The sequence below is a fragment of the Anopheles arabiensis genome, chromosome 2, assembly GCF_016920715.1.
Source record: "Anopheles arabiensis isolate DONGOLA chromosome 2, AaraD3, whole genome shotgun sequence".
Classification (NCBI taxonomy): Eukaryota; Metazoa; Arthropoda; class Insecta; order Diptera; family Culicidae; genus Anopheles; species Anopheles arabiensis.
In genome coordinates, this window is record NC_053517.1 from 107,595,531 (window position 1) to 107,615,352 (window position 19,822).

Genomic DNA, 19,822 nt, shown 5'->3' on the forward strand with positions numbered 1-19,822 from the left:
GTACTTTGATAGATTACCACTTCCAAGGAAGAAGAAAAAACAACGGAGCTGGAAATTGAGCTAAAAGAAAGATGAGAAAGAGAAAACAATACAGAGTCAACATACAAACACACACAACCACACAGATAAAATGATAAAAACAACACACAAACACACTTATACACTTGAAATGGATGGAAAGGAAACTTGGACAACCGTGTTGTCCAGCAGGTTCGGGTGATAGGAAGTGATTACTGGCCGTAACAATGGGAGAGAAGGGAGAGAGAGAGAGAAGAAAAACAGCCACAACCACAGACACACAACACACTAATAAATGAATTGAACATAATAATGAAACAAGAGAGAAGAAAAAAAAATACACATATTGAAAAACAAAATACTTCAAACTGCGTGTAAGATGTTATTGCTTTCTTTTTTTTTTGTTTTCTAAATTTCTCATATCACAATTTGTCCACTCAATTGCGCTGAGAAGGGTTTTTTTTGTGGGTTCAGGTTTAGGAACTAATATTGAGATCTTAATGGACCTATAGCTGAACCTGAACCAAAGCTCTTGGAATCGGTCATGATCATATACCGGTCCAAGAACTGATACTAAACCCATAACGGTCCTGGAACTAATCTCAAACCCATACCGATATTTTAACAAATCACGAACCTGTATTGGTTCTGGAACTGTTACTGAACCTGCAACGGAACCTCGAACCGATTACGCACCCATACCGCTCCTGAAACTGATCAAGCACATATACCGATCCAGAAACTGATACTAAACCCATACCAGTCCAGGAACCGAGCACGAACCCATAACCCGTCTTGGAATCGAAACTGATCCTATAACTGTTGCTGAACCCGTACTGGTCCTGGAACTGATTGTGGATCAAAGCCGCACAAGAGTTATTCTTGAACTTATTCCAGTTCCGGAACGATTCGAATCGTCTTTTCCGGTTCCATTACGAATCGAGAACCGTTTAGGGCCCGTTTCCCTTCCAGTAACTGATTGTATCGAATCTTATATTCCCAAAAAAATATTAATTTTATTGATTGATTGATGCAAAAAGTAAGAATCGCTAAACCCACCTTCCTCTCCCTTAAACGCTGCTTTAGAGCGAACAAGCGATCAAACATTTTATAGCAACTGTGTGATTTGTTGTGTTGCGCTCCTCCAACGGTTCACCCCGGTCCCCAAACGCTTGTGCCAAAAACCAGCTGATACAGCTGAAAACCGCCGCCGCTAGCAAAATGCACCGCCACGAAAAAGCCAGCGCGATCGATCACCGGTCAGCAGTAGTGCGGTAGCAGCGGTCGTGGCTGAACACACAGTCCAGCAACAAACACGGTGCAGTGAAGGCAAAAGCAAAAAGCGGTACGGAAATTGAGTTCACCCGTGTGCCACGCAGTGTAATAAGCAACAATTTGCTTAACAGTTAATATTCAACAATTAGTGGATTTATATCGATTTTTGGGTGCAATTTCTTCTCCTATCAAACGAAGTCCGTTTCACATCAATCAATTCATTAGCGTGAAAAGTGTTCGTTACAAGTGATATTATGCGTTAAAGCTGGTCAGTGCCTACTACCTCTACAACGCACTGTCTCTCTCTGTTGTACAGTACACACAGCAAGCCGTTTCCTTCAATCAAATATGGCGGATCACGATCAAACCGTGCTAGATGGTAAGTGCCAACGACGCATTGCGTGTCCTACATATGGCTGCATGTTTTTACCAACGTTTCGAAAACAAACTGCCAAAGCAATTGATTTAAAAAAACACACACACACACACATAAAGCTTTCTTGTCCTCAATTGCTCAGGAGACGGTCCACACGCATAAGCAAAAAATAGAATGCACAAGAAATCTATACATTTTCCCTCCCCTTTGAACGATTTACTTTGAAACTTTCAACATACCCCCAAAATGTGAACAAGTAAACAAACGGACTGCGGTCCGTCCATCCACCAGGTGATATGAATGAAAAGGGAGAGAGAGAGGGCAACGGGTGGGGAGGTTTGGGCATGCTCGGCTCAAAAGTTTGTCAACAGTGCGTCCAATTACTCGTACGTAAGCGGAACTATCATCGGACTCGCGCCTGTCCCGGTGTATAAACAATTATTGGGCTTTTTAAACCGATTGACATAACATAACCTAGTTCGGGTGGAGGATTGGAGGTCGTGCACGAAACGGGGTCTTACCTTCTTGGCTTTCCTTCCTTTCCAACACGGCAGAAGAGTTGGCAACGACCAACTCGACGAGAATGCAGCAATTGGTGGGTGCTGGCAGGACGAACTGGCTCTGCCTGATGATGACGGCGATCGGTGGAGTGATCGTGATGGCTGCGATCGCGTTCGGTTTCTACCTAACCATACCCGTATCAGGTACGTGATAGTAGATCAAGAGATGATCGACTCTTATGTCATTTTTAATACACCTTCCTCCTGTTAGCTCTCTCCCAACAACCATCTAACTTGATTGAGCTAGAACCAATCGACGTACAAAGCCCCGAAGAGCTGGAAACCATCCGTGAAACGTACTTCAAAGCGGAAGCACATGACATCCTGATGGGATCGCTGGAATTGCTCGAACTGTTAAACGATCTCGATCCACTGCTCCAACGTCACCGCACGCGCCGAGAAGCCTTTGGAGCAGAACCCGTCCCGAACCGTATCTCCCGCGGAGACGATCGTTCCGGCGAGATTACGTACGGTGTGCGAAAGCGCGTACAGCGTGAGTTCGATCTCGGCACAGTACCGATCGACTATCGGGGCATACTGGTCGGTTCTGAGTCTCCCCGTACGCCACGCAAGCGACGCCACACCGACATCTCGCTCGACGAGCTGGAGCGTGCAAAGCGCAGTGCACAGAAAGACTACCAGCGGTTGGAGAAGGAGTACAACCGGTGTCGGAAGGAAGCACCGAACGGGAAGCTGTGCGATCAGATCTACGAAAAGCTGCAACGTCTGTCGGAGGAGGTGAATGCACGCTTTCTCGAGATGGCGAACCTGCTGCAGGGGTTCAGCGAGATGGGCCCAGCCAAAGAGAAGACGACGCCACAGTATGAGGAGATGTACTACAGTAGTACGGAGCGAAGTACAAGCTACCGGCCGGAGATGCACGCTCCGAAAAACGATCCCAAGATAACGACTGTTGAGCAGCTTGTGAATAAGATGAACATTACACAGGCCATCCCCAAGGAGAAGCTAAGGACGAGTGCGGAGGATGAGATGATCACCACCACTCCCTTGCTACCGGTGTTTGATCCGAGCCTGCATAAACCGATCGAGAACAGCTCCATACGGAGTTTGGATGATCTGTTCGATCATATGAGACTGAGCGGAGAGGACGCGTCCACCACCGAGTGGACTACAGAGCGTCGTGAGCTGTTTGAGTTCGAAATCGACTCCACTTCCACGTCTCCTGTCACCGTGAAGCCATTCACCCAACCGACGAGTAAGCGACGAACAACAACCAAGAGCCCACTGCAAGCGGCTCGCAATCTCCACGATGTTGTCCATCAACTGCAACTAGCACAGATGCTTCAGCCACACCCCTTCCACGAGGATCTAGTGATGAGTCCACCGGAAAACATCAACGAGTTTGTCATGTCACGATCGCGCAATCGGGAGGAAATGCATCACGACACGACCCCCAGTCCGATGCGTGCCGTCGTCCATCAGCAACATCAACATCTGCAGCATCAGCCTCAACCTCAGTCACCTCACCAACCGTTGGTCGTTGGTCCCAGTGCTCCCTTCCTGAATCTGTGCGATCAACTTCGATCGGCAGCAGGAAATGGCCACCTGAAGCCAACACACCCTGGGGCAACATTCCAACACTCACCAGGCATTCCGATCACGGGTGAAGCAACGAAAGCCTCCTCCCAGATCATTGTCAACTCGGCGTTTGGGGCTGGGTATGTGCCGAATACGGTTTGCTTCTACCAGAACGCACCACCAGTGGGTGCACAACCGACGGCGTACGGCTTTCGTCCGGCCGGTGCCGGTGCTCCTTACGTGTATCCGAACGCGCCGGGGTATCCACCGTACCAGCAACAGCCTTATCATCAACAACACCACCATCATCATGCGGGTGCCGGAGGTAAGCTTCCGTTGAATGATCCCGCGATCGATGCACTCATTCAACCGCGCATTCCCGAAGGTGATTAGTGTGACATCCACACTCTGAAGAGAGAGAGACAGAGAGTTCTTACTGTATTTTTGTATTTTTTTTTTCCCCTCCAGCTATGATTAACATGCCCGTTAGCATACAGAACCTCCATCAAGCCGGTGCTCGTACCTCGGAGCTGCCGGCCGATCAGTCCGGCCCCATCCTCCTCTGCTCCATGATGCAGAACGTGGAGCAACCGACGCGACATCACACCGGGAATGAAACGCACCCAGAGGACGCCGAAGAAGAGCTGGACGAAAATCTAGACACGATGTTTGCGGCGGGACGCTCACTGGCAGCACGGGCCAAGGGACGCCACCACTGCCGACGGGGCTCGGTACCGTGCTTCAGCTCGCATCAGTGCGTCAAACGCAGCAGCTGGTGTGACTCCAAGACGGACTGTATGGATGGTAGTGACGAGAGTGCGTGCTCCTGCGTTTCGCGCCTCCCCAAGCGCAAGCTCTGCGATGGTTATGCCGACTGTCCGCTCGGTATGGACGAGATGGGATGCTTTGGGTGTGAAAAGTTCTCCTTCTCCTGCTTTCACACCGAGACGGAGTACCGTTCGGCTCACCGATCTGGGTCGATGTGCTACAGTCTGCTCGAAAAGTGCGACGGTTTCGATAACTGTCTGAACAGGAAGGATGAACAGGACTGTACGATGTTGGTGCGTGATCTGGGGCACTATTTGGCGTACTCGGTCCCGCACTCTACTGGGGTGCTGCATCGGAACTATCGCGGGAAGTGGTACCCGGTGTGTCATAATCCTACCCAATGGGCAAGAGAAGCTTGCGAGACGGAGCTGGGGCCACTCGATCGTGAGCCACTGTTGAGCCACGGGCATGGCAGTCTGCCCGGACCGTACATTAGCCAGCGAGCGAACAGTGCCGTATCGCAGCCCGAGTTTAGTGAAGCTTGTAATGGGGTTTACGTACACGTCAAGTGTCCTGCGGTGCGTTGTGGTACGAGTCGGATGCACGAACAGCACGCCGCCCGAATCAATGTGCGGACAAGGCGTGAGGCGAACGAGAGCGAAATTGTGGAGAGTGTGCGCATCGTTGGAGGATCACATGCCGATCCGGAAGCGTACCCTTTCATCGTCGGTATCTTCCGGGATGGGAAGTATCACTGTGGTGGCAGCATTTACAACGAACATTGGGTAAGAGGAGCAAGAGCTTATTCGCCACAGGCATTAAAACACTGTATGTGTACTTCTTTTAGATCATTTCCGCCGCTCACTGCTGTGACAACTTCGACCAGCACTACTTCGAGGTACGGTCGGGCATGTTGCGCAAGCGTAGCTTTGCACCGCAGGTTCAAATTACACGCGTCACGCACATGATCGTTCATCACGCGTACAGCTCGTCGTTGATGGCGAACGATATTGCGCTGATGCGGGTAGAGCATCCGTTCCACTACAATCGATGGGTGCGTCCGATCTGTATGCCGGAGCGCCATCGTACCACGGACGATCGGGATTGGATCTGGGGACCGAAGGCCGGCACTGTCTGCACCGCTATTGGATGGGGTGCACTGCGGGAGCGTGGTGGAGCACGTATGTATCATTGGCTGCTAGGAGGACGCACACATCTTCTCTAATCCAGCGCATTCCTTCTCTTTAGCCGATCATCTGATGCAGGTTTCGGTGCCGATCTTAGGCTATTGCAAGCACAAATCCGATCGTGACAGTCTGCAGATCTGTGCGGCAGAAGAGGACGGCGGTCATGATGCGTGCCAGGGTGATTCCGGTGGACCGTTTGTGTGTCAGAGCAAGTCGAACCCGTTCGAGTGGTATCTGGCCGGTGTGGTAAGTCACGGGGAGGGATGTGCGCGTGCACACGAACCCGGTGTATACACGCGAGTGGCACTGTTTATCGATTGGATTGCGGAGAAGGTAAATGCGCCACTGCCAGCACGTACTGCGCGGGCTGACTGTCCGGGGATGCGATGTATCTGGGGTGGAGGGATCTGTCTACCACCGGGCAAGAAGTGTAACGGATACGTTAACTGTCTTGGTGGTGAGGATGAGTCGGGCTGTGGGATGGATCAGATGCTACGATCGATGTCGCAGCGAGGTGAGGAAGAAAGTGAGGAGGAGGGTGGTAGTGCCACACAGAGAGCTTCGGATGTGGATACAACGGAAGCTGAGACTACCGTATTGTTCACTTCGGAAGAAACGACGACGTTAAGCGTGCCGGAAGAAGCGAGTGTAGAAGCACAGGAGAGTATGATCATGACGAACACAGCACAGACGGAACCGATCACTACTACAACAAGTACAGCTGCCCCTACCACACCTCAACTTGAGCTATCTACTGCAGAAGAAAGCACAACGGAGGACAGCTCTACCTCAGCAAGTTCCTCAGAAGATGCACCTACGGAAGCTTCTACTTCGCCGGAGTCAACCACATTGGAGGTCACAACAGACCTCAGTACAGAGCCTTCTTCCACTACGAATGAGCCAACAACAACCTTCACATCAACAACCGACTCTGCGATCATCTTCCCCATACACGATCACGAACAGGATCGTCCTAAGCAAGACTTTGAATTCATTGCACCGATCACCTCCTCCACAACGGAAGTCATCTGGAAGGCGCTGGAAAAGGCAGTCAAAGAGGTACGGGGACAGGTACGCACTGGGAATGGCACTTCAGTGGTGAATGCCACAACGGAACCAACGGAAGTGTTCTCTACGGAACTCCCACTGGAAGCCACGTCCGAAGACCCACTGGAAGATTCATCCGACCATCCATTCTTGGTGGAGTTGGACGTGATGCAGCAGCAGAAACACAAGCGAGTGGCCCAATTCCGCATGACGGTGCACAATGTGCACACGAACACGAAGGTCCAGACGATGCTGCCGAATGATACGGCACAGTATAGGCAGTTTTCATGCAGAAAGTAAGACTTACGGTGGAGTTAGCTGTTGAAAAAAGACTGTCTAAATGACCTTTGACCTCTTTTTCTAGTATCACCCAGAGGATCAATGTGGCTCACCGGTGCGATCGGATCGTAGACTGTGAGGATGGCAGTGATGAGCTGAACTGTACCTGTCGCGACTTCCTGAAGGATAAGTTTGATTTCCTGATCTGCGACGGCAAGACGGACTGTCTCGATCAAACGGATGAGCTGGGTTGTAGTAAGTGATCTTCTACGGTGCAGTAGTGTTGATCAAACCGAGCTAAAACAAGCTCCTTTATCTCCTCAGTGAACTGTCAGGCTGGTCAGTATGCGTGCCGGATCAGTCAGGTTTGCATTCCCGGGGTGCAGGTCTGCAACGGTCATCCAGACTGTCCGATGCATGAAGATGAGCTGGATTGCTGTAAGTATTGCTGTGGACACATTGTTCTGTGAAGTCATACTAACCTTTGATGGTGCTTTAGTGGCTCTAACGGATGGACATCGTGTGTACTTCGATGCAAACAATCTCACCCTCTTCCACAACACGGGCATTGTGACGAAAAACACGAACGGAACCTGGGAGATACTGTGTGGAGCGGTCCTCACGGCAAAGACGGAACATGCTGTCGAGAAGATCTGCTCGTTCTTGGGATTTGCGTAAGTCCTTTATCACCGCGCGAGCTTCAGAAACACCTCATCATACACCTTTCGCTTCTTTTTAGTGGTCATCGAAACTACTCACTGCTCTCACTCGCACCGAACGATCTGCCTGTTGGGCTGCTTGCAAATCCAAGCAATCTACACTACGTCAACCTTACACTCCATGCTCCCTGTCAAGCGTTGCGCGTCTCCTGCGTCCAGCACATCAACGCTACCGAGCACGACATTGCACACTTTGAGCACAACCACAAGCAGGACCCGGTACAGGTTAACATTCGTCCACTGAACCCGATCAACCGGCCCCATCACATGCCCCAGATCGTGTTCCAGGAGAACGCTCACATTGAGCTGGTGGAAAACTTTGGCGATGATTACGATTGGCCCTGGAATACGAACATCTATCTCGATGGGGTGATGATCTGCAGTGGGCTGATCATCGATGCGAGCTGGATCATTGTGTCGGGGAGCTGTACACGGTTGGTGAACCTGCGGCATCAGTATCTGGCGGTGGTAGCGGGTGGTGCCAAGTCGTACCTACACATTGAAGGGCCGTACGAGCAGGTGGTGCGGGTCGATTGCTACCACTACATACCAGAGGCGGAAACGGTGATGCTGCATCTGGCGAAGAAGCTAAGCTTTAGCCGGCACGTGCTGCCGACGTTTGTGCCGGAGAAGTAAGTTCTTGGATGTGGTGATGCGCTCTCTGTCTCTCACCGTTGGATAAAACATTATTGATGGATTGGGGTTTGTTTGTTTGTAGTGAAAACCTAACGGACAGTGAGTGTCTTGCGGTGGGACAGGATAAGTACGGAAGAACGAAAACGCTGCGGGTGCATCTCAACACCACCAACTGCCCAGGCGAACGGGTGCGATGCTACCATAAGGATCTGAAGCAGCCCTACTATCATCATGAATCTTGTTACACACCAGGCAAGGAGAAGGTGAGAGATTACTTCAAGAACTTCTACTGATCCCTCTCATCTTAATTCTTCCTCACAGAAGCGACACGATCAGGTGTGATCGTGTGCAAAACAAGTCGCTCCGGTTGGTATCCAGTCGGATTCTACCAGCACAAGCGTGGTCTGTGCGGATTCAACGAAGTGGTGCGTGTTACGAGCCTGGTAGAATCGTACCACAGGATCCAGAACGTGCTACACAAGGAACAGTGTGGTGATCAACTGTACGAGGAACCCCACTGTGGAGGAAAGCGTTGTCGCTATGGAAAGTGTGTCGGTGAGAAGTTGCTGTGCGATCGCAAACCGGACTGTTCCGATGGATCGGATGAGGAACCGGCAATGTGTGCCGCACGCAATCAAACTGGAAGTGAGTCGATCGTGTCAGTGTGCAGTATCTCATCATTACACTGACTCTTTATGTCCTTTTTTTAAGATTGTCTGCCACATCAACTACGTTGCGCGAATGAACGGTGTATTGACAAGTCTAGCTTCTGCGATCGCAAGAACGATTGTGGAGACTCGACCGATGAACCGCACGATTGCTCCTGCTACACCTATCTCAAGTAAGATCACTGTAAGATCAGGTCGCGATAAGAGGTTTCTTACTATTTTTCTCTCCCTCTCTCTCGTTGTCTTAGAATTACCGACCCAGGCAAGATCTGCGACGGAGTGCGCAACTGTTGGGACAAATCGGACGAAAATCCACGCGTCTGTCGGTGCCACTCGACGAGCTTCCGGTGCGGCGAGTCCGACATCTGCGTGCCGTACGATTTTGTGTGCGACAAGGAACGGGACTGTCCGAATGGAGAGGATGAGCTGTACTGTTACGCACTGCAGCAGAACTCTTATGAAGCGTAAGAATCGCTACTACATTTATAAGTCTTGTTTAATGTCACTTTTGGAGTTAATATCTCTTTTTACGCTTTCATCATTTACCCTAGTGGGTACGGTGAGCTGATGGAGCAAAGCTACGGCATCTGGCACTCAAAGTGCTTCCCCACGACGACCCAGTTCGACGACGAGTACATGAAGCGCATCTGCGAGCAGTTGGGTTACAGTCAGGTGCGCAAAATCTTTGGCCGAGCGATCGTGCAAGGTGCTCGGTTGCGTACTGCCAATCAGACGGAAACGCCCGTTGATAAGCTGCGTCGTTCGGCGACCAAAGCGATCGTGCAGAACAAGTTCTCCAAGGTCGTTATTAATCAGAACCATACGTTTTATATGAAACCAAGCCGGCCCATGTTTAAGGTGATCAACTGGAACTATGAGGACGAGCAGAACTGCCATCGGTTGGAGTTGCTGTGTGCCCCGTGAGGGGTGGAGTTGGAAGGCGTGATGAGATCTTACGAGTACGTTTTTTTAGGTAATAAAGTTAGCATCGTAATGTGAATCGGCAAAGAAAAAGCGGATGGATGTCTGCATTGCAATTTAGTTTATTTAGATAATGTATAACAAAGAGGGGGAGAAATCACACAAACAAACAAAAAGGTAGATAAATTTGCGATTAGTGCCATCTCGTGTGGTCTTCGCTTAGTTTCTGGGTCCACGTCCCATCAGCAGGAAGAAGGGACATCCACTGTCCAGCTTGGTCTTGAGCGCCTGACAGTCGCTGCTCTCGGTCCAGGTAGCAGCCGGGCAGCTCTGTGTACGATCAACAACATCAATATGAGAATCTCTCACACATCTTCTTCACCTCACGGGAGACGTTCTAACTTACCTTAAACAGTGCCGTGTACAGACAGTTAACGAAACCCTGCGGAATGAAGCTACAGCCAGCACGATCGGGCGAGGAAGATATCGGTGCGACACTGTACGCCGGATCGTTCTGGATCTGGCGGGCACAGGTATCAACGGCACCGTTCACCAGCGAGCCAAAGTTCGGATCCGCCCCCAGTGTGCTCGCCATCGAGCGCTTGATCGCGTCCGTGTTGAGTGCATTGTTCACGAACCCACCGGTTTCCATCATGGCGCACTGGACGATGCACTGTAGGGGATGCAGAACACAAAAGGTCAGAGAAGAACACGAAAGAAAGAAGGTCCTCTTGGGTGTCACTTACACAACCCTCCGTACGGGGAACGCCTGGGGCGGGCATTTGGCCGGGTTTGGGGTTTTCAGCCCGACACTTCTCCATTATTGCATTGTCAATCGGTTTCGGGATCTTGCAGCAATCCTCGGCTGTGACTGCCGTGGGCTGGAAGCAGGACGCATCCGGTGCTGGTGGTTGCGAAGAGACCTAAAGGAGAAAAGGATAGCTTATACTTCTGCAGAGAGTGAATCTAAGCTGTCTCTCACTGTGTCTCTTACCAAACCAACGATGATCGAGGCTACAAACACAAACGATAGCATTGTTTCGGGATGGATGTTTCGGGCGCTGGGACTAGTTTGGTACTCAAGCAACTTCCTCGGCCAATAGAAGCTTCTATTCTGAGTTGTGAACCAATACGACACATTATATATACATGGTTCTCGACAACTAATGACTTGCCATTGCTTTGTGATCGTTCAAATTTCGACCATTCAATTGTTGACTTCATTATGACGCTTTTTTCCACGTCTGACCTTCGGTTAAAGCTAACGAGTTTTTCTTCCCCCCCAGTACAATTGCACGGACAATCATTGAACAATTGAGGTTGTTTGCCAAATTTTTGGGGTAGTTTGGTTTTATTAATTTTAACAATTCACACAAACAAGCGCGCAAACAAAAAAAACAATCGCAAACGATTCAGATCATGCTAGATCGTGGTTTAAGTTGGACGCATGCGACGACCGCCATGCTTGCGCAGCGCAAAGTACGCGCAGCCCTTCTTGATCTTGTCCTTCAGCTGCGTGCAGCCATCCTTCTGCGTCCACACATTCGTCGGGCATTGCTGAATGGTAGAAGTAGAAGTGTGTTTTGTAGCTTAAAATTTGAATAAAAAGAACAGACGATCACACTTTACCTCAAACAATGTGCCGTACACGCAGTTGATGAACGCTTTCGCATCCGGCTTGCAGACTGGTTTCGTCACGTAGCGGGTAAATTCCGAGTCAACGTTAATGCTTTCATGGCACTTCTTAACCGTGTCGTCGAGCAGCTTGGCAAAGGCCGGGTTCGCTTTCACTACCGGCTCGATCGCCTTCCTAAATGCGGGCCCATCGACCTTTTCGTTCTTGAGCGCACCCATACCCTTCATAATACACTCAGCGATGCACTGCAAACAAACGATAAACGGTGACCGTATGACACGTGAGCGTCAAATAACTACGCGCGCGTGTGACTTACCTCACCCGGATGTCCACGCGGTCCTTTATCGTCGGTGTTTTGCGGTGGCTTAAACGGGTGGGCCGCTTTACACTTCTCGATGACGGTCTTGTTGGCCAGCATGGGTATGGCGCAGCATTCGTCCACCGTTATCGATGTGCCATTATGACAACCGAGCACATCCTTGCCGGGATGGGCCAGCACAAGCTCCAGCGTCTAGCCATATCAACGAGGATGTTAAGGTCAGGGTTTCTCAAACACCGCTCTGAAGATCCTACTTACCGCCACCACAAATATCACACCAAAAGCGCAAGCGAGTCGATTCATGTTGAAGAACTGTTGTACGGCTTTTTCTCTCCACAACCATCGCTTTTATACCCACCGGGTGCTAATGTGCTCGAGTTAAAAGTGCATTAAAATCTCATTCCCTTCTCACGGTCAAAGTTATTTGATTGTTTCGGAAAGTACAGAAATCCTCAATTCAGTTAAACAGAAAACAGTGAAATTTGCAATGCGGAAAACGATGCGACAGAGAGCCATTTTATTTGTATTCCAATTGTTCCAACACGATCCTCGGACCGATCACGCCACTTATCTCGTCTTCTGGTTTTCCAGAACCATGAAGATGGCGTTCAAATCTTCCAGCGAGTTGGAGCACTTTGACAAGAACGTTCTCCATTCATCACACATCGGACCTGTGAGGGAATAATCGAAAAAAGAGCACGATGTGAGCATAAGATGTCTTCAGTTGCCTTCAGATCCTTAATACTAATCCTTACTTGTTGTTCTGTCCTTTGCGGGGCAATTCTGAATGAGATAGAAAACCAAAAAAAAAAGACCAATTAGAATCTTGTTAGCATACAATCATGCATCAGCCACACAAAGCCCTTACCACGTAGAACTTGGCAGCGACACAGGCAATGGTCAGTGCCGGAGCTGGTTCACAATCTCCCAAGGAAGACTTCAGCTTACTAAGCACGTTGGATGGATCTTTGTCCATCAGTGGCAAGCATTCGTCCAGCACCGCCTTCTCCACCAGTGTCTTCCATTCGTCCGATGCCTTCACCATCTCCTTGATGTACGACTTAATCTTGTCCTTGTCCACCGTATTGTCCGATTTGATGAGACTCTGCTTCTTCAGCACACAGGTCGTTATTTCCTAGTAGAAGATGATACGAAATCAATCACAGTAAACCATGCTGAAGCTGTCTCTCTCTCTCTCTCTCTCTCTCTCTCTCTCTCTCTGTCGCTCGCTTCATTTCTTACACAACTCTTCTGCAGTGGCGGCTTGCTAGAATGCTGATGCTCTTCCATACAAGCGTTCAGCGTTTCGTTCGGGAACATTTCCGGCACATCGCAGCACTTGTCCTCGTTGTCCTTGTCCACCGTGGGCAATGTTTTGCAGGCCGGGTTCGGTTCACCGGCGGTGGCCAACTGTACCAGCCACAGCAGCACCAACAGTTTGGCCCAGTAGGCCGATCCAATGCGAGCGATAGTCGTAGCCATGGTTACGTTATTGAAGCACTGACGAACTGGTGCGTTCGACTTGGGTAGTGCACTTTTATATACAAATTCAGGGGTTATGGAAGAATTAACCAAAAAACTGATCATTCTTTTTTTTACATAATCCTATTTTTTCGGGGGCACGTCTAAAGTAAACATAGTTTATTACCATTGTTTAGTTTTTCCTTTTTTTTCTACTGAAAAGCTCCATTGTTAACGAAGGTAGGTCATTCGAAACGGTTCTGAAATGACCTTAGTGATATCGTTCATTGCGGCACAGGTTATAACTGTACAGCGGTACGCGTACATAGTGAGTACAGCAAACAATCATATGTTAAATCTACACCTTAACAGCTAACTTTATTCAGTACGGAAAAGCGATTAATGATCGCACCTTAACACCTATCCTATCATGCTAATGAAGGGCAAAAATGACCTCCAGTTCCGCCCATTCCACGATGAAATGTTCATGATGCTCTATTCGAACGTCCAACAAACTGCCGAGACTCTGTCGCTTTGGATTCACTGGATTCACAAGCTCACTGAACGTCTAGGACCACGGCCTCGTTGGCGGGATTGCGTAGCGTTTTGTACTGGTTCGTGTTAACCGCCAGCTCGACCAGGTTGGTGTTGGTGAAGAAGTCCACCAGTACCGCGTTCGCCCGCTGACTCCACGGGCCGCTCAGCAGCTGCATCAGCTTCGGATTGACGATGCTGGCACGTTCCGCCGGCATCAGGAAGGTGGCCTCCTCTTCGTTCTACCATTCCATTAGGAAAAGGGAGTTGTTAATTACATTCTTTTTATGATTAATTTCCACTGCTTATACTTACATAGCTCCCGTGGAAGCCTTGCACACCGTGCAGACTCCAGCCAATGTTGCGCGGCGCGTCCGGATGCTTGTGCGAGAACAGATTCTGCATCCATTCGCCCAGCTCGGTGTGCTTCAGGAAAGCGCTCGAGTGTTTTTTCCACGCTCGCCATATAATGTCCGATTCTAGAATGAGAAGAAGAACGAGAAATTATATGAAATAAAAAATAAAACAAATTAAAAAGATCAACCATTTAAATTCCTGTGTTGACTGTTGACTGTTAAGAAAGCAAGAAGCTGAGAGAAAGAGCGAGTCGATGTTTTTTGCGATGTTTTTTGCACTTGTGCGTAGCAATTACAGAATCACAACCGGGAAAAGTGTTGATCATAAATTTGAAATAAATTATTTTTTTAAATTTAATAATTTAATAATTTTAATTTTCCACAATGTTATTGATTTATAATCACTCCAAAAGCTTTACAAAGTTTTGTATTTAAATATATTTTTATAGTAATTATTATTTTTCGTGAGTAGTGCTCATAGTGATATCAACCATTTCCTTTAGAGATGGGAATGTTTAGTTGGAACTGGTAAAAATAACCTGCTACTTCGTCATGTATAATACGTTACTCTTTTAAATTCATTCCACTAGGACAACCAGTTACTTGTAACATGTCATTCTTACTCGTTCCTCTAATCAGTTACTCGTTACATTCAACCACTATATCAATCCAACAACCTATCAGTAGTAACTAGTTACTCATGCAAAAGTAAGTAGTTACTTTTCGTTACTTTTACCATATTCTTTAAAAATCCCATCGTCATTTCCCTTTCTACAGCTTTCGCCATCATTTGCCACCGTACAGATTGGCTCCCGTTATCGCATTCCCCCCTGCAGTAAGCTGATGAGCCAACAAACACAATCAATCATCGCGCATCTCGCGACGGTACAAATTGTCCATAGGTCAATTGTGTTTGTACAAGATAGTGCGCCTCGATGCGCAGCTGAAGTGGCACTGGAGGAGAAAGGAAGCACCACAGTGATAGTGCTACCGTTCTACCGAGCAGCGTCCAGAACGGCAACGAGCGAATTATTCTCCAGTGAAGATGCGTTCCGCGAGGACGTCTCTGTGGTTGTGCAGTGCGATTGTGGTGTTCGGTGTGCTTTGCTTGGGCTGTACCGCCGGCAAGTACGAACCAACGTGGGAAAGTTTGGACTCTCGCCCACTTCCCAAATGGTACGATGACGCGAAGGTCGGTATCTTCATCCACTGGGGTGTGTACGCGGTCCCCAGCTACGGGTCGGAGTGGTTCTGGATCAACTGGCAGGGCAGCCGGACGGAGGAGTACGTGCAGTTTATGGCGAACAACTACAAGCCCGGCTTTACCTATCAAGACTTTGCGAGCGAATTTACCGCGGAACTGTTCAATGCGACCGAGTGGGCTGAGCTGTTTGCCCGTTCCGGTGCACGGTACGTGGTGCTGACGAGCAAACACCATGAAGGGTACACGCTGTGGCCGTCGAAGCATACGTTCGGCTGGAACGCGATGGATGTTGGACCTCATCGGGATGTTTTGGGCGAGCTGGCCAATGCGGTGCGTGCCACGGGGCAGCTAACGTTTGGCGTTTATTATTCCCTTTTTGAGTGGTTCAATCGATTGTATTTGAATGACAAGCTGCACGTGTTCATGCAAAGGGAGTACGTGGATGGAAAGGTGTGGCCTGAGCTGCAGGAGCTTATCAACACGTACCGGCCGGAAGTGCTGTGGAGCGACGGTGACTGGGAAGCACCGGACGGGTACTGGAAGGCGAAAGAGTTCTTTGCCTGGCTGTACAACGAAAGCCCGGTGCGCGACACGATCGTCACGAACGATCGGTGGGGCATGGGGACGCTCTGTCTGCACGGGGACTTCCACACCTGCTCCGATCGGTACAACCCGGGCGTGCTGCAGAAGCACAAGTGGGAAAATGCAATGACAATCGATCGGAAGAGCTGGGGCCATCGGGTGAACGCACGGTTGGAGGACTTTATGACGACGGACGAGCTGATCGGGGAGCTCGTGACGACGGTTAGCTGCGGTGGCAACATTCTTATCAACGTGGGCCCCACCAAAGCCGGCACAATTGAGGCAATCTTTGCGGAGCGACTCGTCGAGATGGGACGGTAAGGGAAGAGTTAGAAGAAGAAATGTTGCGAAATTCGCTCTCTCTTTTGCCGGTTTGCATGTTGCCTACTTCCAGCTGGTTGAAAGTGAATGGACCCGCGATCTACAAGTCCCAACCGTGGGAGTACCAGAACGACACACTCACCGGAAGCGTCTGGTACACCGCGACCAAGGGATCCTCGAATCGGCGCAGCAACTTCCGCACGATCTCCGCCATCGTGCTGGACTATCCGTACAAAACGAACAGCGTGCGGCTGGGAGCCTTCAGCAACCAGGTGACTAACATTGCACAGATCACGATGCTGGGGTACAACACCGCCCTGAAGGTTAGCCCGCAAAGACCCCGTGTTGGGTTGCGTTTGACACCGCTTTTAAATGGCATTAACATCTTTCCCATTTGCAGTGGAAACCGACGGACGATGGGATTATGGTGGAGTTTCCTCCCAAGAACGAGATCGACCGGCTCGAGCTGAAGCACGCCTGGACGCTGAAGATCACACTCACGACCCAGTGGCCCCTAAACGTGTAAACGGAGAGGGTTAATTCGTTTAATTGGTACAGCGCAATAAAACGCCCTACCTTTACGCAATTCAAGCGCATTTCGGTTGCCTGCAGTAGAGAAGGATGCTGTGGACTATAAAACGCGTCTCAAGCTTTCCCATCGTAGCTCCCAACTCCCAAGCCACGCAGGCCTTAGTTAGTGAATTCCACCCCAAACAAAAAACATACTATCTTCACCGTTAAAAGGTGGGTTTGTTTTTGCTGCTGTCTCCCGACCTCAGATTTGTGTGCGATTGGTCATGACGAATCTAAGCACCATTACGAAACGGTTTTCGCTAGGCGGACCAACCGTAGGCACGCGCACACCAGCCGTCTCAAATGTGGGTCAGTGTCGGCTGTGTTTTGGGAGACGAATCGAACGCCCCGAAATAAAAACTGGAAAACCGCACGATTGTTGTGCAGGTGTGTCGTAACGGGTGCCCCTCGATAAGGGGCGCGCTGGCGCGCACGCGAATGTCAAGGCCGTGTTGCGGATCTCTAGGGATCTCTGTATGCGCACGGAAGGGCACGGTGCTCATACTCAACGTCACGTTTTGCTTTAGTGACGCGAGCCCCGGTGGCGTGTGGGCCCTTGAATCCGATCGTAGCGATAGATACACGCTTTGCAGTGTTTGTTTCTGCTTTTTTTATATGAGCGAAACCCCTTCAGGAAGGACACACACACGAGGCGCAAAACAGACACGATGAGCGTTTAGCCGCTCATTAGCCAATGGCAGGAAGTTACTACGAGGCCTGCTTTGAACTGTCTTGCCATGTTTTACTATCATCCTCTTTGGAATGACCCCTTTTTGTGTGAGAGAGACCTAAGTCTCTTTGTTGAAAGATCACTCTACTCCGTTATCGTGTCCGATTATTGCTTGGGATGGCACAGACAATGCACTAGCACAAGCTCCAGCAGCAGCCAATAACGAGACGCGCTGTCTGTTTAAACCAGACGTGTCAAACATACGGCAAGTCAAAGAACTTTCACAGTCATTGTAAAGAATCCAAATGTGTCACATTCACCAGGATTCACTAATATTTCAGACAAAGGTATCAATGTCTTCTAATGAGTTTCGCTCTCAGTGATCTGTAGGTTTACCCATAAGTAAGGGTAGTTAATCCCACTTATAGTTAGCACGGTCTATACGGGGCTTGAACCTAAGACGGGCATCATTAATTATAAATTTTGTGATAGCCTATTTTTCTTCATTCTTCAGCCCTTGTTGGTATATTTTTGTGTATAATTTGAAGTGGATTTGGGTTTGACACTTCTGGCTTAGACCTTCGCCAGTCCCGCACACGCACACACGCCATACGACACTAAAGACTGCACTCGCCGCTTGCGTCTCCCCGTCTGCGACAGACACAATTTGCTACGCCTGCTTCAATTGGATAATCGCTTATCGAGCGAGACACACTCGTTGATTGAGTTCTGTTCCGTTCCCCGGCTTGACTTACCATTTAAGCTCGCCTCATGATTGTAGGTGATAAGTATGTACTTTCCCTCTCGGCGCATATCCCCGAGCGTCAGGTTGTACGACTCGCTGCCCTCCAGCTCATCCTCCCCGGACACTAGCGGCATCCTCCGGTACACCAAATCTCCCAGCTCCTGCTCCAGCAGCTCCAGCAGCGCCTCGTGCTGCTCCGGGTTGTTGTGAAACCCGAGCGGAAATCGTCGAAAGTCCAGAAATACCGTCTCCTCGGACAGTATCACAAAGCGCCGAATGTCCTGCAGGATGGGCCGCAGCGCACCCACCCGGAACTGCTCGTTCATGATCCAAAAGTTGCGCGTCCCATTGTGCGACGGGTAGTACCCGATCGCAAAGTCCAGATACCTTATCCCGAACACGAGCTGACTCCACACGTCCAGGCTCTGGCGGAAGCCAATCTTTTTCAGCACCACATTCCCGACGTTCGTGCGCGTCTGGTAGCAGCCGGAACAGTGCGTCCCGGGCAGGAACAGCTCCCGGAGCGATACGTTCCCGAGCCCCGGTTCGCTAAACATCCAAGTCGGCTGTATCTTCAGACAGTCGAAGTACTGCAGCTCACCGGCCTGGTCGTAGCTCGTTAGGTACAGGTCGAAGCAGATCGGTTTGCTCTTGCGCTTCGGGATGTGCTGAAGCACTTGCTCGTGGCTCCAGCCACCGGGCAGTTTGCGACGGCCAAACTTTACCTCCGTTGTGACCTGCCCACTGCGCTCTCCACTTACAACCACCTTCACCGCTGGGGAAGCGTTCGAAAGGGCTGGATTTTCCGTGTACAACCCAATCCATTCCGGTGGATTCTCACAACCTGGACCCCAGTTGATCACCAGCGGAGCGTCCTCTAACGAACGAGCCAACGCGGACAGTGTCAGATAGATCGGACAGCTGTCTGTGGCGTACACGCCACCACTGTAACCCCTTGTAACAGCAGTAACGCACACGGCTACTAAAATTGTACGCCAACCGTTACCGTACATGGTGGCATTGGATGGAGAAGGAAACTTCACTTTATGCACACTGCTTTCGACCGGGGTTGCGTCCGTGCGGTGCGCGATTCTCGGCAAGACTGAATCGGCCCTCGCCACAGTCCTTTCGGCCGCGCGGTGCCACAACATCTTAGCGTGCGCTACGGCGTCATCTTTTTGTCCTCTTCGTGCACAGCTTTTTTGCCACCTGTTTCTCTTTGGCGCATTAGAAAGATTCACATCTCGGGCGCAAACGGTCGAGACGCCGGCCAGCATTTGATAATGAAAGATGTAGGTGGTGGTGGTGGTAGTGTTTCGCTACTCCGTGCGAAGCCGAAGGAATCAATGGCCTCCGCAAAACGTGATCAATCGGTTGGGCAATTTCGGGGCGAATCGACGCTATCGGTGGTTTGGTTTGGGTGTCATG

General features: G+C 49.9%; 6 protein-coding genes across 7 annotated transcripts; 2 read left to right on the forward strand and 4 right to left on the reverse strand.

Moving 5' to 3' along the window:
• Positions 1-1,313: 1,313 nt before the first annotated feature.
• Positions 1,314-10,095, forward strand: LOC120896985 (serine protease nudel). Of its 2 annotated transcripts, none has more exons than XM_040301548.1 (15): positions 1,314-1,672; positions 2,224-2,373; positions 2,441-4,153; positions 4,237-5,321; positions 5,384-5,717; positions 5,785-7,066; positions 7,135-7,304; positions 7,374-7,487; positions 7,549-7,723; positions 7,789-8,400; positions 8,487-8,656; positions 8,726-9,049; positions 9,116-9,245; positions 9,321-9,536; positions 9,624-10,095. In XM_040301548.1, exons 1-15 carry the CDS (start codon positions 1,642-1,644, stop codon positions 9,994-9,996), a joined length of 6,879 nt encoding a protein of 2,292 aa, XP_040157482.1. In that variant the 5' UTR covers positions 1,314-1,641; the 3' UTR covers positions 9,997-10,095. The 2 variants fall into 2 exon arrangements, with proteins under 2 accessions (XP_040157482.1, XP_040157483.1); XM_040301549.1 differs by having other exon boundaries at positions 2,441-4,093.
• Positions 10,096-10,103: 8 nt separating this feature from the next.
• On the reverse strand, positions 10,104-11,083 carry LOC120896986 (general odorant-binding protein 67-like). The gene is made up of 4 exons (XM_040301550.1): positions 10,988-11,083; positions 10,740-10,916; positions 10,400-10,666; positions 10,104-10,323 (listed from the first exon to the last, which is right to left on the reverse strand). The coding sequence occupies exons 1-4, from the start codon at positions 11,027-11,029 to the stop codon at positions 10,213-10,215; spliced, it is 597 nt and encodes a 198-aa protein (XP_040157484.1). The 5' UTR covers positions 11,030-11,083; the 3' UTR covers positions 10,104-10,212.
• A 242-nt stretch (positions 11,084-11,325) lies between these two features.
• Positions 11,326-12,315, reverse strand: LOC120896870 (general odorant-binding protein 67). The gene is made up of 4 exons (XM_040301371.1): positions 12,207-12,315; positions 11,946-12,140; positions 11,623-11,874; positions 11,326-11,550 (listed from the first exon to the last, which is right to left on the reverse strand). The coding sequence occupies exons 1-4, from the start codon at positions 12,249-12,251 to the stop codon at positions 11,428-11,430; spliced, it is 615 nt and encodes a 204-aa protein (XP_040157305.1). The 5' UTR covers positions 12,252-12,315; the 3' UTR covers positions 11,326-11,427.
• Positions 12,316-12,436: 121 nt separating this feature from the next.
• On the reverse strand, positions 12,437-13,642 carry LOC120894415 (general odorant-binding protein 68). Its single transcript, XM_040296974.1, has 4 exons — positions 13,191-13,642; positions 12,817-13,083; positions 12,704-12,731; positions 12,437-12,619 (listed from the first exon to the last, which is right to left on the reverse strand). Exons 1-4 carry the CDS (start codon positions 13,533-13,535, stop codon positions 12,516-12,518), a joined length of 744 nt encoding a protein of 247 aa, XP_040152908.1. The 5' UTR covers positions 13,536-13,642; the 3' UTR covers positions 12,437-12,515.
• Positions 13,643-13,761: 119 nt separating this feature from the next.
• On the reverse strand, positions 13,762-19,516 carry LOC120894412. The gene is made up of 3 exons (XM_040296971.1): positions 18,405-19,516; positions 14,259-14,422; positions 13,762-14,185 (listed from the first exon to the last, which is right to left on the reverse strand). The coding sequence occupies exons 1-3, from the start codon at positions 19,405-19,407 to the stop codon at positions 13,967-13,969; spliced, it is 1,386 nt and encodes a 461-aa protein (XP_040152905.1). The 5' UTR covers positions 19,408-19,516; the 3' UTR covers positions 13,762-13,966.
• On the forward strand, positions 15,237-16,997 carry LOC120894414 (putative alpha-L-fucosidase). The gene is made up of 3 exons (XM_040296973.1): positions 15,237-16,402; positions 16,480-16,729; positions 16,807-16,997. The coding sequence occupies exons 1-3, from the start codon at positions 15,345-15,347 to the stop codon at positions 16,930-16,932; spliced, it is 1,434 nt and encodes a 477-aa protein (XP_040152907.1). The 5' UTR covers positions 15,237-15,344; the 3' UTR covers positions 16,933-16,997.
• Positions 19,517-19,822: the final 306 nt, after the last annotated feature.

Excerpts from the sequence above, each read along its gene's own strand:
- LOC120896985 (XM_040301548.1), top strand. The coding sequence starts at position 1,642 with ATGGCGGATCACGATCAAACCGTGCTAGATG. Across the intron at positions 4,154-4,236 it reads TCAACCGCGCATTCCCGAAG|CTATGATTAACATGCCCGTT; the intron begins GTGATTAGTGTG and ends TTTCCCCTCCAG. Across the intron at positions 9,246-9,320 it reads TCCTGCTACACCTATCTCAA|AATTACCGACCCAGGCAAGA; the intron begins GTAAGATCACTG and ends TCGTTGTCTTAG.
- LOC120896986 (XM_040301550.1), bottom strand. The coding sequence starts at position 11,029 with ATGCTATCGTTTGTGTTTGTAGCCTCGATCATCGTTGGTTTG. Across the intron at positions 10,917-10,987 it reads CCTCGATCATCGTTGGTTTG|GTCTCTTCGCAACCACCAGC; the intron begins GTAAGAGACACA and ends TTTCTCCTTTAG. Across the intron at positions 10,667-10,739 it reads TTCCCCGTACGGAGGGTTGT|TGCATCGTCCAGTGCGCCAT; the intron begins GTAAGTGACACC and ends CATCCCCTACAG.
- LOC120894414 (XM_040296973.1), top strand. The coding sequence starts at position 15,345 with ATGCGTTCCGCGAGGACGTCTCTGTGGTTGTGCAGTGCGATTGTGGTG. Across the intron at positions 16,403-16,479 it reads CGACTCGTCGAGATGGGACG|CTGGTTGAAAGTGAATGGAC; the intron begins GTAAGGGAAGAG and ends GCCTACTTCCAG. Across the intron at positions 16,730-16,806 it reads GGTACAACACCGCCCTGAAG|TGGAAACCGACGGACGATGG; the intron begins GTTAGCCCGCAA and ends TCCCATTTGCAG.
- LOC120896870 (XM_040301371.1), bottom strand. The coding sequence starts at position 12,251 with ATGAATCGACTCGCTTGCGCTTTTGGTGTGATATTTGTGGTGGCG. Across the intron at positions 11,875-11,945 it reads CGCGTGGACATCCGGGTGAG|TGCATCGCTGAGTGTATTAT; the intron begins GTAAGTCACACG and ends GTTTGTTTGCAG. Across the intron at positions 11,551-11,622 it reads TGTACGGCACATTGTTTGAG|CAATGCCCGACGAATGTGTG; the intron begins GTAAAGTGTGAT and ends TCTACCATTCAG.
- LOC120894415 (XM_040296974.1), bottom strand. The coding sequence starts at position 13,535 with ATGATCAGTTTTTTGGTTAATTCTTCCATAACCCCTGAATTTGTATAT. Across the intron at positions 13,084-13,190 it reads CGCCACTGCAGAAGAGTTGT|GAAATAACGACCTGTGTGCT; the intron begins GTAAGAAATGAA and ends ATCTTCTACTAG. Across the intron at positions 12,620-12,703 it reads CGCAAAGGACAGAACAACAA|GTCCGATGTGTGATGAATGG; the intron begins GTAAGGATTAGT and ends ATTCCCTCACAG.
- LOC120894412 (XM_040296971.1), bottom strand. The coding sequence starts at position 19,407 with ATGTACGGTAACGGTTGGCGTACAATTTTAGTAGCCGTGTGCGTTACT. Across the intron at positions 14,423-18,404 it reads TCATGAGGCGAGCTTAAATG|AATCGGACATTATATGGCGA; the intron begins GTAAGTCAAGCC and ends TTCTCATTCTAG. Across the intron at positions 14,186-14,258 it reads AAGGCTTCCACGGGAGCTAT|AACGAAGAGGAGGCCACCTT; the intron begins GTAAGTATAAGC and ends ATGGAATGGTAG.